At 40.2% G+C, this 14226-nt stretch overlaps 1 protein-coding gene across 6 annotated transcripts in view; it reads right to left on the bottom strand.

Annotated features, from left to right (window-relative positions):
* Positions 1-14226, bottom strand: part of TASOR2 (transcription activation suppressor family member 2) — a 78118-nt gene that overhangs the window by 48057 nt on the left and 15835 nt on the right. For 3 of the 6 annotated variants that reach the window (XM_047867610.1, XM_047867613.1, XM_047867612.1), the window contains exons 2-5: positions 11366-11499; positions 5028-5173; positions 4651-4746; positions 3291-3363 (exon numbers count right to left, since the gene is read on the bottom strand). In XM_047867610.1, coding sequence (XP_047723566.1) covers positions 3291-3363; positions 4651-4746; positions 5028-5173; positions 11366-11499 — 449 coding nt within the window. Of the gene's footprint in view, positions 1-3290; positions 3364-4650; positions 4747-5027; positions 5174-11365; positions 11500-14226 lie in introns of those variants that run through there. The other 3 variants (XM_047867611.1, XM_047867616.1, XM_047867615.1) reach the window with 3 other exon arrangements.

The following is a 14226-nucleotide window of genomic DNA, read 5'->3' as shown; positions in this document are numbered from 1 at the left end:
GACCCATCAAAGGTGTTCAGCAACAGACTGCCACTTACATTTTTTTTTTAAGTTTGTTTATTCTGAGAGAGAGAGAGAGAGAGAGAGAGAGCGAGCGAGCATGAGTCGAGGAGGGGCACAGAGAAAGGAAGAGAGAGAATCAGAATCCCAAGCAGGCTCCGCACTGTCAGCGTGGAGCCTGATGCGGGGCTTGAACCCACAAACAGTGACATCATGACCCGAGCCGTCGGATGCTTAACGGATGGAGCCACCCGGGTGCCCCCAGGCTGCCACTTAAAAGAGGGCAGAGTCTCAAGAGGGGAGAGATGAGAATCAGGATCAACCAGAAAGCTGCCGTAAGAGATGAGACAGGAGAGGAAAGTCTCCATGTGGCAGCGGTAGGGGAATAGGGAGGAAAGAGCAGGTCCCACAGAGACTCCTGAACCGCATCTCTCGAAACGCAAAGACAATGCAAGGCGAGAGCACTGTGATACGCTGGAGGGAGCAATGAGCTTGTGGTCGGCGCTGGGTTCCAGGGCCAAGTCCTTTCTTCCTACTAATAACCACATGACTGAGGAGTAAGTCACTTAAGCGGGGACAGTGGGCTTGGGTCATGGATGCAGCAGCCACAGGAAGCAGTCCTCAGGAAGATTTACTATAAAATACTACACTAATATAAAATATTATATAAAATATTACTGTTACACACAGAACTATCCATTTCTATGTGAGCCAAAAACTTCATTTTTTTTAATGTTTATTTATTATTGAGTGAGACAGAGTGTGAGCTGGGGAGGGGCAGAGAGAAAGGGAGACACAGAATCCGAAACAGGTTCCAGGCTCCGAGCTGTCAGCACAGAGCCCGACGTGGGGCTCCAACTCACGAACCGTGAGATCATGACCTGAGCTGAAGTCGGAAGCCTGACTGAGTCACCCAGGGGCGCCAAGGCAAAAACTTTAAAATGCACACAGCCAGGAGTGTTATTTTATTACCCAGCCAACTACGTGTTCAAGAAGAAAATGTACTTGTTGGAATCATCCAGTTTCTACTCTACCACCCTACTGAAGCCAGCCTGTATCTTAAACAATATAATCATGGGATTATAGTAATGTAGAAAACCGGCCTTATTGTTTTAGGGATGTAAGCTGAAGTATTTACTTTCAAATTCTCCAACAACAACAAAATTTTATAACCAAATTAAAGGAAGAATGCAAAACATTTTCTGTTAAACTTAGGGCATGGGTGTACTACATGGTCCTCTCTTCTTATGTTATTATGTTTTATAATGAAAAGAGGGTGGTGAAAAAGAGTAAGAAGAAAAAAAGGTTTTATGTAAAATGTTTCGGGGGTTAAGAATATACATTCCCTTTCATGGTCTTTGGAAGATGTGAACACAAGTTTTCAAACACGTTGCTTTACACAGAGTGACCACATAACCCAGCAATTCCACTGCCGGGTCTATGCCTAAGAGAAGTGGAAACAAATGTCTACACAAAAACGTGGATGTAAGTGTGCACAGCAGCATTTTTCGTAACAGCCAAGAAGTGAAACAACCCAATGTCCCTCAAGTGCTCAAAGAATAAAGAAAACGGGTAGAACCCTACAACGGGATATTATGCAGCCAAAAGGCAAACAAAGTGCCGGTACAAGCTACACCACGGAGGAGCCCGGAAGACACTAAACTGAGGCAAGAAGTCGTACAATGTAACATGGGGTCCCATTTAGGTGGAATGTCTGCGCTAGGCAAATCCACAGAGGGAAAAGCAGATGAGTGGGTGCCTGGGCTGGTGGTGGCGGGGGATGCGGTGTCACCGCTAACAGGCCCGGGACTTCTTTCCTGGGTGATGCAAACGGTCTACAACGGACTGTGCTGTGGGTAGCACGACTCTATGAACACATTAAAAATCGCTGAACTGGACACTCTGGGTGAGTTGCGGGGTATATGAACTTTATCTCGGTGAAGCTCTGTGAAAGAAAAGGTCAGCAGGAATCTGGCCACTCCCCCAATCATCTCAGTCTTGATCCCCACACTGCTAGCATCTGAGAGAGCTAAACAGCTCTCCTTAGGTCCTTCTGCTTTCAGTCAAACTCCACTCCCCAGCTGTTCCTCCACTACGCTGCTCCCTGCTGCCCTCCTCTCCCCTCCCCACCTGATGGTCCCACAACGATCCAACAGTCCTGACTGGTCTTTGCCACCTTCTCCTCCTGATACTGTCCCACGTAACGGTATCTTTGACTTCAACTAACACCCAGCCCCGCCACCGTGAACCCCAATCTAAATCCTTTTCCAGCAACTTTTTTACCATCAGCAGGATATCTCCCAGAAACACTGAGGAAAATCTCATTATTTCTCAAATCCAACTCCTGAAAGTAGTGTCCATTTACTGAGAGCTTACCAGGTATGTGCTCCCAGCTAAGCACGTCACATAGCCTCCCACTATCCTCACAACAGATCTAAAAGACAGTTTTATCTATTTCACAGATGAGGAAACTGAAGCTCAAAGAAATGTAGTGCTAATCCATATTCTTGACTATAAGATTACCTTTCTCTTTTAACTCCTCGGCTTCCCTAACAATGTCTTCTCCTTCTGTGCCTCTTTTCTATTAACGATATTGCTGTAGTGTAAGTTTACAATTTTATATCTGAATATTTCTTTCTCTTACTCCTCATATTCCACAGTTGCCAAGTTTGGTCAGGTCTATCTATTCTCTATTCCTTACTGCCATTATAATAGTTTAGAGGACATCCTCATTAGTCTTGGATGACTGTACTAATCTCTTGGTGCTGGAAGATACCTTCAGTATCTTTTCTAGTCCAATCAACCTTTTAAAAAAAAGTTCTGGAGCTCCTGGGTGGCTCAGTCGGTTAAGCGTCCAACTTCAGCTCAGGTCACGATCTCGTGGTTCGTGGGTTCAAGCCCCGTGTTGGGTTCTGTGCTGGCAGCTCAGTCCCTGGACCCTCCTTCGGATTCTGTCTCCCCCCCTTCTCTCTCTGCCCCCTCCCATTCATGCTCTGTCTCTCAAAAATAAATAAAACATGAAGAAGGAAGGAAGGAAGGAAGGAAGGAAGGAAGGAAGGAAAGAAAGAAAGAAAGAAAGAAAGAAAAGAAAAAAATATAAAAAGTTCTGATATGTAACCTCTATTGGAAACTCTTAATTCTTAGACTCAAAGCTCATTTATTTGTTTAAAGCTCTGATTTTAAAGATTTTTATATCATCAATGAAACTGACTTTTAATAGAAGTAGCTCACGAAATTAATTAAACCCCACTTCATCCTGTAAAAGAGATTCTTTTTTCTCACAGACTTACCTTTGGCTGGGTCACCAAGAGTAGTAAGAGCACCGCTGCCCACACAGAGCCCACGCTGACATACTAACTTTGCCTTGAAATAAATAAAAGACAGAACTTTGCTTATCGTATCAGTCTTAGGAGAGACAATGAAATAACACTACAACAGAACCTTTCAAATAGATATGGAATGTGTACACAGTATGTATTTACGGCACAAAGCAAGCTTATGCAAGGTAACTGTGTTTGGTTAATAGCTCATGAAATGTTATCGTTTCTGTTAACAAACAGGTCATCAGCAAAACTAAATTGAACAAGCTCACAGATTAAGTCCTCTCTTGAAGATTTCAATTATAGCTATGGAATCACTAAACTGGAAGATGTGTTAACCCCAAATGCCTCTTTTAGTATGAATTCAGTGTCTCTTATTTGTAAGTGGATGATTAAGCAAATAAATGAATTCTTCTGGTATACTATATAATCCTTATGTATATGCTAACGTTAAGTATTTTTTAAGCATCTACCTTTATTCTTCAATCACAATCACAATCAAAATACTGAATTATCTTAAGTTGAATTATAAACCTCTAGTGTTGTTAAATCTGTATCGAGGAAGCCATACACATCTTTGGAGGCACACCCTCCACATAGCAGTTTCCTTCTCCCAAAGTTTTGGTACAAACAATACAGAAGTTCAATCTTCAAAGACAGTCATGAACCAATTTCAAGTAACCTGACTGCTGAAAGTGTTCACCTTATCCCACCATGTAATTGAAACTTGAAAAAGCCTCCAAAAGAAACAGAAAGTATCTATGTGAACCATGATCCAGAACGGTGAAATATCCATTCACCCCGTCAAAAGGCATTACTGAGGGGCGCCTGGGTGGCACAGTCGGTTAAGCGCCCGACTTCAGCCAGGTCACGATCTCGCGGTCTGGGAGTTCGAGCCCCGCGTCAGGCTCTGGGCTGATGGCTCAGAGCCTGGAGCCTGTTTCCGATTCTGTGTCTCCCTCTCTCTCTGCCCCTTCCCCGTTCATGCTCTGTCTCTCTCTGTCCCAAAAATAAATAAAAACAGTGAAAAAAAAATTTAAAAAGGCATTACTGATACTTAAGAAACCTGCATTCATGCAAATCTGACCTCGAGCTGGCAGTGTATTGCAGATGAAACTAAAGCAGGCCTGTGAAAAGGTGTAGAAATCAAATCTCTTTCATAATCAGCCTTCACAATCATTTATACTGCCACCAAAATTACGTAACAAAAAAGGCTGGTGAACTGGTAATTTTACAAATCTTAGAGAACTGAAATACCGATATTTAACGATATCATTAATTTTGTACACTAATATCACAAAATTAGTGTTCTATGACCTACCCCCCTTACCTGACTTTCAGTTTCAAACAGAAGAAATCCGTAAGTCTCTTTAAGTTCTTCCTGAGTATAATTACTTGCTTTTTTTTCTTGGTAAAAAGCTTTGTACTGTATAAAGAGAGAATAATTGAATGCTATAAACATTTATTTTGCCTTGCAAATTAATTTTTAAAAATGCATCATCTGAATTCCTCCTGTTAAAAAACTAATGAAATTTATTATTTTTTCTATTCCCTAGAATACATTCTTATTACCTTCCAAGGATTTCTTATCTCATCTGAAAGTGACAGCTGAGAAGAACAAGGCTTATATACCAAAAATGATGGGTCTATTTCTTTAAAACTAAAATAAAACTAACACACAGACACAGTGTGTACCAAGCACCTCACCTCATTTAAGAAAATGTCATTTTTCACCAAAGTCACTTGACTGTACTGAAAACCATGCTCAGATGCAGAGTCCAAGTAAGAAGTATGAAGAATTGAAATTGCCCTCTGGAAGAGAGAGTCTGAACTCAAGGACACTGTCTCAAAAACTGTAAAACACAAACAAAAATAATGCAACTGTTTAAGATAACCAAAGGATGGGGTTTAAAGCGGCACACTAAATATCACTGAACACGTCATCTAGTCCCTGCCTGGAGAACGCAGACATTGACAATGTGTTCTTGGCGACTGTACCTGTACTGTCTTAAAAGACCTCTCACGGGAAGAACATAATCTAAACAGAGGTGAGTGGGGCAGCTGGGTGGCTCAGTCGGTTGGGCGTCCAACTTCAGCCCACAGTTTGTGGGTTCAAGCCCCGCACTGGGCTCTGTGCTGACCCTGGAGCCTGCTTCAGAGTCTGCGTCTCTTTCTCTCTGTCCCTCCCCAGCTCGAGCTCTCTCTCAAAAATAAATAAACGCTGAAACAAGTTTTTAAAACAGAGGTGAGTTACTGAGGGTGAGTTACTTTCAATGCAAGAGTAAAATAAACCCTGCCGGATCCCTCGGGCCTTCTGGTTTAAAGCTGTGCGCTGTAACCACCGCCGGGACAAGCACACCAAACGTGATAGTGCCAAGGTGGTGGTCAGCAATCACTTAGACCAAGGTTTCTCATCCTGAAATTCTTTAAAACGTAAGCCACATTTTGAGACACTTACCCTTCCCGTCTTGTCATCAAATCCCCAAGTGAGCCTGCTGGGTTCCTTTCAAGGGGCCTAATAGTGCACACTCCACAAACACATTAGAAAGCATTGTATCTTTGGGGGTTCCTCAGAGCCTAGACAAGTCTATTGAACTTGACTTCTTATGGGTTATATTATGAAATTACTTTTCTCCATGTCCCCAAAATGAAACTTTGTTACTTTTTAGAAAACCTACGCAGACACATGCTATCCCAGAGATTCTGCGCCGCCCCTCCTGTGACAGGCAGGGCTCCTAATCCAGAGTTACTGACTTGGCCCGATAATCCTCTGGATTGAGCCTTCGTGACTTTTGATTTTACAAGTCCTTACTTTAGCCAAAAACTGGGCCTAGTGAGTTCTCATAACATTTAACTGTTTACTCCCTTCTATTTCTATTCTCTTTAACAAGGTCGAGGTGGGGAGGTACAAACTAAGGACTAGAAGTTTTGGTCATATAGGATAAATAAACCATTACTACGGCTTCCTACTTCTGCCAGAACCTGCCGATTACATTAAAGTCCAAAACCTAGGGGCGCCTGGGTGGCGCAGTCGGTTAAGCGTCCGACTTCAGCCAGGTCACGATCTCGCGGTCCCTGAGTTCGAGCCCCGCGTCGGGCTCTGGGCGGATGGCTCAGAGCCTGGAGCCTGTTTCCGATTCTGTGTCTCCCTCTCTCTCTGCCCCTCCCCTGCTCATGCTCTGTCTCTCTCTGTCCCCCCAAAAAAATAAAATAAAAACGTTGAAAAAAAAAAAAAAAGTCCAAAACCTAAAGGAAAAACAGGAATTTTAGTTAAAAGTAACTAATAAGCAACGGTAAAAAACTGAACTATTATAGAAATGGAAACAAACATTTCAGTCAAGTTAATTTGGACTCAACTCTCCTACCACTTCAACTACCTAAGTAATGCTTTAATAAACAAAACGCTTTAATAAACAAAATGTCCTAGTATCCAAAGTGAAAGACTGTACGTAGCATGGAAGGAAAAGAGGATGAAACATTTAAGACTATTCTGAAATTCGTACATCTCATCCATGATCCAGATCAACTGTTTTACTTTTTCTCAGTTTCACTCTTTCCTTCGATAGCAGGGTACAAATGTTATAGCACATGGATATTCTTAAGAGGCTTGAATAGCAAAACACCAGGGGTAAGAATTAAAATGATGGCTTTAGCCATGTTACTCAAAGTGAGAAGCCTATGTCTTTGTAACTCTGTCTTACAAATAAAGTGCCCTGCTAGCTCAAATGCAAATCAGGATTCCTCTAAAACTTCTACTTGGGAAATTTTGTATTTCATATTTTTAAAAAGGCAAAATAATATTTAAAAATCTAAGTAAACTCTGAGGCTCAATGTTTGAGAAATAGGTTGCTTACAGTGAAAGAAATAAAACAGCTTTGGAAATGAACATTCTATGATTATCAACTCTTCAATTCCACAAGATGTTAATACGAAGACACAGGTTTTAAATTGCAGAAGTAATGAATATTACATATATCCACATTTTTGAGGGTCAATGCACAACAAACTAAAAACTGTGAAAAACAGTGCAATTTGAAAAATAAAAAAAGCCCATCCAACACAGTATTTCCAAAATAAATGTGTCAGAGAACACTATTTGTCAGTGTGAGGAATACTGTTCTCAACAAAGCTATGAATAGAGACGATGGTTTAAAATAAACACTAGGAGGGGATGGACACCTGGGTAGCACAATCGGCTAAGTGTCTGACTCGATCTTGGCTCAGGTCACGATCTCACAGTTCATGAGCTTGAGCCCCTCATCGGGCTCTGTGTTGACAGTACAGAGCCTGCTTGGGGTTCTCTCCTTCCTTCTCTCTGTGCACCCCCTCCTCCCTTGTACTCTCTCTGTCTCTCTCAAAATAAATAAACTTAAAAAAATGCTTAAAAAATAAAATAAAATAAACAATAGGAAGTGACTGTGTGCTAATATATTTTTATACCTAAAACTATCTATGGTTAAAAATGTTTCCCCTTTAAGTCAGCATTTTCCAAACAGCAATATATTTACAAAATAATTTTACAGTTAGCAGAAGGAAAAGCACGTCCACACTATAACTGTTAGAAATCTACAGTAAATCTTGACTCTTTCATAATAAATGATCTCAATTATATTCAAGAAAGCACAAGTTTCATGCTCCATAGCTAAGGAGAGAGATGAGCATTTCATCAAGAAATTATTTGACATTACCTCTTCTTGAACAATAGACTCCCACTTAAGAGTCTTGCTAGTATACAAAATAGTATGAGCACTAAGTGGATGGCTGCATTTTTGCTGAGCAATACACACGCTTCTTTTAAATATTCAAGGTTATCAGAATATTAAGAGACTGAAGAGGGAGCTATCCTACAAAGAAACACTAAAACAACTTGAAAAATACCTGTCAGTAAAGTGGAAAGAGTGTCTCTTGGGACTTAAGTCACCAACAGAGAGCATGTGGGGAAAATTCAAGTTCAATCACAATGGCTCTAGACATTGAGTTAATATTCCTTCCTGTAGCACCTAGATCTGGGCACATTTCTACTAGGCGTGGATTCAGTCTCAAAAGTTATGTCAAGCTTGGCACAAAAACAGACACTCAGATCCATGGAACAGAATAGAGAACCCAGAAATGGACCCACAAACATATGGCCAACTAATCTTTGACAAAGCAGGAAAGAGTATCCAATGGAATAAAGATGGTCGCTTCAGCAAGTGGTGCTGGGAAAACTGGACAGCAACATGCAGAAAAATGAACCTGGACTACTTTCTTACACCATACACAAAAATAAACTCAAAATGGAGGAAAGACCTGAATGTAAGACAGGAAGCCATCGAAATCCTCAAGGAGAAAGCATGCAAAAACCTCTTTGACCTCGGCCGCAGCAACTTCTTACTCAACATGTCTCCAGAGGCAAGGGAAACAAAAGCAAAAATGAACTACTGGGATCTCATCAAAATAAAAAGCTGCTGCATGGTGAAGGAAACAATCGGAAGAACTGCAAGACAACCAATGGGATGGGAGACGATATCTGCAGATGACTTATCAGATGATAAAGGGTTAGTATCTAAAATCTATAAAGAACTTACCAAACTCAACCCCCAAAAAACAATCCAGTGAAGAAATGGGCAAAAGACATAAATAGACACTTCTCCAAAGCAGACATCCAGATGGCTGACACATGAAAAAAATGCTCAACATCACTCATCATCAGGGAAATACAAATTAAAACCACAATGAAATACCACCTTACTCCAGTCAGAATGGCTCAGATTAACAACTCAGGCAATGACAGATGTTGGCTAGAATGTGGAGAAAGGGGAACCCTGTTGTACTGTTGGTGGGAATGCAAACTGGTGCAGCCACTCTGGAAAAAAGTGTGGAGGTTCCTCAAAAAATTAAAGATAGATCTACCCTACAACCCAGCAATAGCACTACTAGGTATTTACCCAAGGGATACAGGTGTGCTGTTTCAAAGGGGCACATGCACCCCAATGTTTATAGCATCCATTGACAACAGCCAAAGTACGGAAAGAGCCCAAATATCCAGTGACGAATGAATGAACAAAGAAGATGTGGTATATCAGGACACCTGGGTGGCTCAGTCAGTTAAGCGTCCAACTTTGGCTCAGGTCATGATCTCATAGTTCATGGGGTCAAGCCTCGCATCAGGCTCTGTGCTGACAGCTCAGAGCCTGGAGCCTGCTTCGGATTCTGTGTCTCCCTCTCTCTGTTCCTCTCCTGCTCCTGTTCTGTCTCTCAAAATAATTAAAAACATTAAGAGATATGGTGTGTGTGTGTGTGTGTATACACATACATACATACAATGGAGTATTACTTGGCAATCAAAAAGAATGAGATCTTGCCATCTGCAACTATGTGGATGGAACTAGAGGGTATTATGGTAAGTGAAATTAGTCAGAGAAAGACAAGTATCATATGACTTCACTCATATGAGGACTTTAAGATACAAGACAGATGAACATAAGGGAAGGGAAGCAAAAATAATATAAAAACAAGGAGGGTGACAAAACCTAAGAGACTCTTAAATACAGAGAACCTAGAGTTGCTGGAAGGGTTGGGAGTGGGGGGGGATGGGGGGGTGATGAGCTAAATAGGGAAGGGGCATTAAGGAAGACACTTGTGGGGATGAGCACTGGGTGTTATACACAGGGGATGAATCACTGGAATCTACTCCTAAAATCATTATTGCACTATATGCTAACTTGGAAGTAAATAATAAAAAAAAAAAAGTTAAGTCAAGCTTGACACAAGCTGGATTCTGCTCAAAGTACCCTGTATTTATCTCCCCCTTTCTCAAAAGCCATCAGAGATACTGAGTGTCTGCTTTTGGACACCTGTTTCTCTTTTTAACTTCTAATGAGAGGAATTAGAAAATTATAAACCAACCTCTGATGCTATGGCACAAGTATCTGTTTTCTATTCTATAAGCATCTATCTGGTCTGAAAGCAAATAATGAGATGAACTAATGCCAACAACTTCAGTGTCACAACAACTGTTAACACAAATTAGCCACCTCTACATCGCCCCCAAACTCTCATGACCACATGCCCTGTTTATAGGCAGGAGCACTCATCAAAGACAGAAACACTCAGAACCCAACACCACCTGCCACTAAAGGTCCTTATTAGTATTCCCTTTAGACGGACTGCAACCTACCTCTGGTAACACTATTGATGCATCCATCCTCCATCAATCTAAGCTGGCCCTTTGATAGGTGCTGAAGAAGAGCCCATTTCTTAACTATCGGATCCTAAAATGTATTACCTTTACTTTTCAGACATTAAGGGATTGCCAGTTTAAGGTAAGTACAACTTTTTTAGAGCACAATTTGGCAGGACCTAACAAAAACTTAAATGTGTATACCAGATAAGCATTCCACTTCCAGGAATGTACTCCTTAGACATACCAGCCTGAGTGCACAGGCTATATGTACAAGGGGTATTCCATGCACTTGTATCTATAATAACAAAAACACAAGATAACCAACTAAATTGCCGTCAGTAAGGAAACACCATACAACTACTGAATAAAAATCAAAATAAATACATATATACTGGCATACAAAAATATCTATTACATACTGAGTAAATAACATGTATTATATAATGTCATTTTGGTAAAAAAAAATACATTACAAATATGTGTTTGAAAATTTACAGAAAAAGATCTAGAAAGATGGGAAACCAAATTGTTAACAGTGTTTAAACCAATGGTTACTGAAGGAGAAGAGGATAAAGGGGAACTTTTACTTGTTACCTTATACACATTACAACTGAGGTTTTCTTACATAAGCATGTATTACTTCTACCAAAATGAATCATAACTTCAAAGAAATACAAATAGAGAAATGTGACAATTTCCCTTGAACATATACCTTTTCCAATGCCATTTGAAAATGTAATCACATTAATTTTGGATTAATGACTTATAATTTTTTTAAAAAATCCTTTCATTTTACATGATTGAAATTAAAATTTTTTAATTCTACCGTTTTCCTTTGGATTTGTTAGTAATAACTTAAAGCATTTAGTTTAATACCCACTCTTTTCTGATATGAACCCTGGCTCGGTCTCCTCTAAGACAGAATGTAGCTGGGAGGGTGGTCTTAATTCATTGTCACCAAGTACACCCCCAGAATTCTTGACATAGTCCTGTTCTCTGTTAGTGTCATAATTGCTAAAATGAGAAAAGAAAAAATGAAATCATAAAGCGAATAGTTCTATTCACAGCATATTTACCATATAAACAAATGTTTACTGAGCATCTAATTTATATTAGGTACAATTCTGTAACGTTTACCATCTTTGACAGGTCTCCAGAGCGAAGGGCGAAATTTGGTCTATAAGCAGTAACACACATAAGATGAAATGCCTTTCTTTTAATATTCTTTAAGTTCTGAAGAAAATTCTGTTCACAGAAATAAGTTATGCTTATAGTAATCACATTGGCCTCACTTAAAAAAAAATCTTTTGAAATGAAGAGTAGAGATTATAGAACTGCATGCATGTTCTACTGGTGGAAAGTAACAAAATCAAATAGAATACAGTTAAAGAAAATCTCTCCCACCACTAAATATGATTCATCCATTCTTTAGATACAACTATTAGGGTGCCTATTACATATATATGAGAAACTGTCTCTACAATGAAAGCTTAGACTAGAAAAGGAAGATGAACCTGTACAGAACCAGTACTATAAATACGTGGGAGAATCTAGAACACAATGTAGTGGATGCATCATAGGGATTCCATTAAGATGGGATATATCAAGACGTTTCAGAGGGATCGATAACTTGAAGTCTGAGTAGGTGCTCAAATAATAAAGCCAAAAGAAGGGCTAGCCCGTATATTTTCTGGCAACAGAAACAGTATGAGCAAAGAGAGAGAGAAACATATGTAAAAGGAACTGTGGGTAGTTTATTTGAAGAATTCAATGTACTTTAAAAAAAATTAGTATATTTTTAGTTTTATAATAGTACACCCTTTTTCAAAAAGGATCTGAGGCAGAATTGTGTGGATGTTATCAAGATTTTTCAGAAGTTGTAATACTGACGATATTCATTCATTAAGCAAATAGGTTATTTATGTCAAGAGGGGAGAACTAAATTGGGAATCAGGAGACCAGGAGGGTAGGCCTACCACTAACTTGTTTTAAGACGTTAGTATTGTTGACACTTGCCTTCCCAAATATCATGCCCTGTTTTCTTTCCTTCCCCCAAATCACAATTTTGTTTAGGTATTAGGTGATTCCATGCTTTAGGCGGGAGGAGGAGGGAGGGAGAGAGAGACAGAGAGAGAGACAGAGAGAGAGACAGAGAGAGAGACAGAGAGACAGAGAGAGAGAGAGAGAGAGAGAGAGAGAATGAGTGTGTGTGATATATAGAGAGAGGGAATTTACGCTCATTATGGTATCTGGCCAATGAGATGTGAATGGACATCAGTAGAGAGAATTCTGAAGGAAAAAACACATTCTCCCCATCTCCATTCTTCTAGCCTTAGGGCCTCGTTTTAAGATGTGTTTGCTGCCCGGAATTCCTTGCAACCAAGATGAGATTCATCAGCCGGCACATTAAGAGTGAAACAAAACAGAATCTCAATCACTGAAGAAGTCCTTGAAATGCTGAACAAATTCACTTGGAGCTGCCCTGCCTCTCAATCTTTTGAGATGTGAAATAATAAATGTTCCTTTATTGTTTAAACCACTCTCGTTGGCAACTGAAAACACACTATGAACTTGGTTAAATCATTTAAGGTCTCATTTACTTGGAATTATCTTTTAAAAAAGTTTTTTTTAATGTTTATTTATTTTTGAGAGAGAGAGAGAGAGAGAGAGAGAGAGCGAGCGAGCCAGGTGGAAGAGGGGAAGAGAGAGAGGGAGACACAGAATCGGAAGCAGGCTCCAGGCTCCGAGCTGTCAGCACAGAGCCTGACATGGGGCTCGAACTCACGAACTGTGAGATCAGGACCTGAGCCTAAGTTGGACGCTTAACTGACTGAGCCACCCAGACTCCCTGAAATTATGTTTCTAAAGCTCCTTTCCATTCTAACACTGTGACTTTACCAACTGCCTTCCTGAAGCCCTGTTATGTATGAGGCATTGTGCACTGCACTAGGTAATTTATCAAATTCCTCTTTTATTTGTCACCATGCATGGAGACATTTATCCTAGTATTTATTAGCAAGAAATCACAAAAGCTAATATAACTTGAAACCTAAAATATAAGGGTATTTAAAGCCTTTGATTCCCACCTACTCAGTAAGTCTTACCTCCCTCCCACACACAAGGGAAAAAGACCCTTGATTCAGATCACTCCTAATGTAATTTCCCTTATTAGTTATATACAAAGTCTGATTTTCACACTCCTCCACCACTTCAAGTTTTCCTCACATTGAAAGCCCCCAAATCTAGCTTCTCTGATGACTTAAAAATTTTCCACCTGGCTAGAATCATTCTTCACAAGCGTTCCACGGATATTTACCATAGTCCTGCTCTATGTACAGGTCTGGGCTGGAGCTAGGGAACACGGGAACAAACGGGAGACTGTATGTCTTGTCTACCTGCGAGAGTGGTCTCTAACATTTAGGTCATAATTTCAGAACTGTCTGTCAAAGTTCTGTTCAGAATAAGCTCCTCTTCCATGGAACAAGTAATGAAGGGCACACATTTTGTAATCAGAAGGACTTGGCAAGACAAGATTTTGAAGCTAGGTCTTCCTACCTTTGTGACTCTGAGAAAGCTGCTTAATCTTTCTTCCCCTTCTTTTTAAAAATAAATGTCATCAAGGCACATACACTAAATAAAAAGCCGCATGCCAGTAGTCTTATCAATCACTGCCCCTAGCCTCCCAGGGAGCCCTGATTTCCATTCTTCTTAGGCAATCACTTTCAACTTTAGCTCTATCTT

Source organism: Prionailurus viverrinus, chromosome B4 (genome assembly GCF_022837055.1).
Source record: "Prionailurus viverrinus isolate Anna chromosome B4, UM_Priviv_1.0, whole genome shotgun sequence".
NCBI lineage: Eukaryota > Metazoa > Chordata > Mammalia > Carnivora > Felidae > Prionailurus > Prionailurus viverrinus.
The sequence above is the reverse complement of the archived record's forward strand: the minus strand, read 5'-3'. Positions and strand labels throughout refer to the sequence as shown.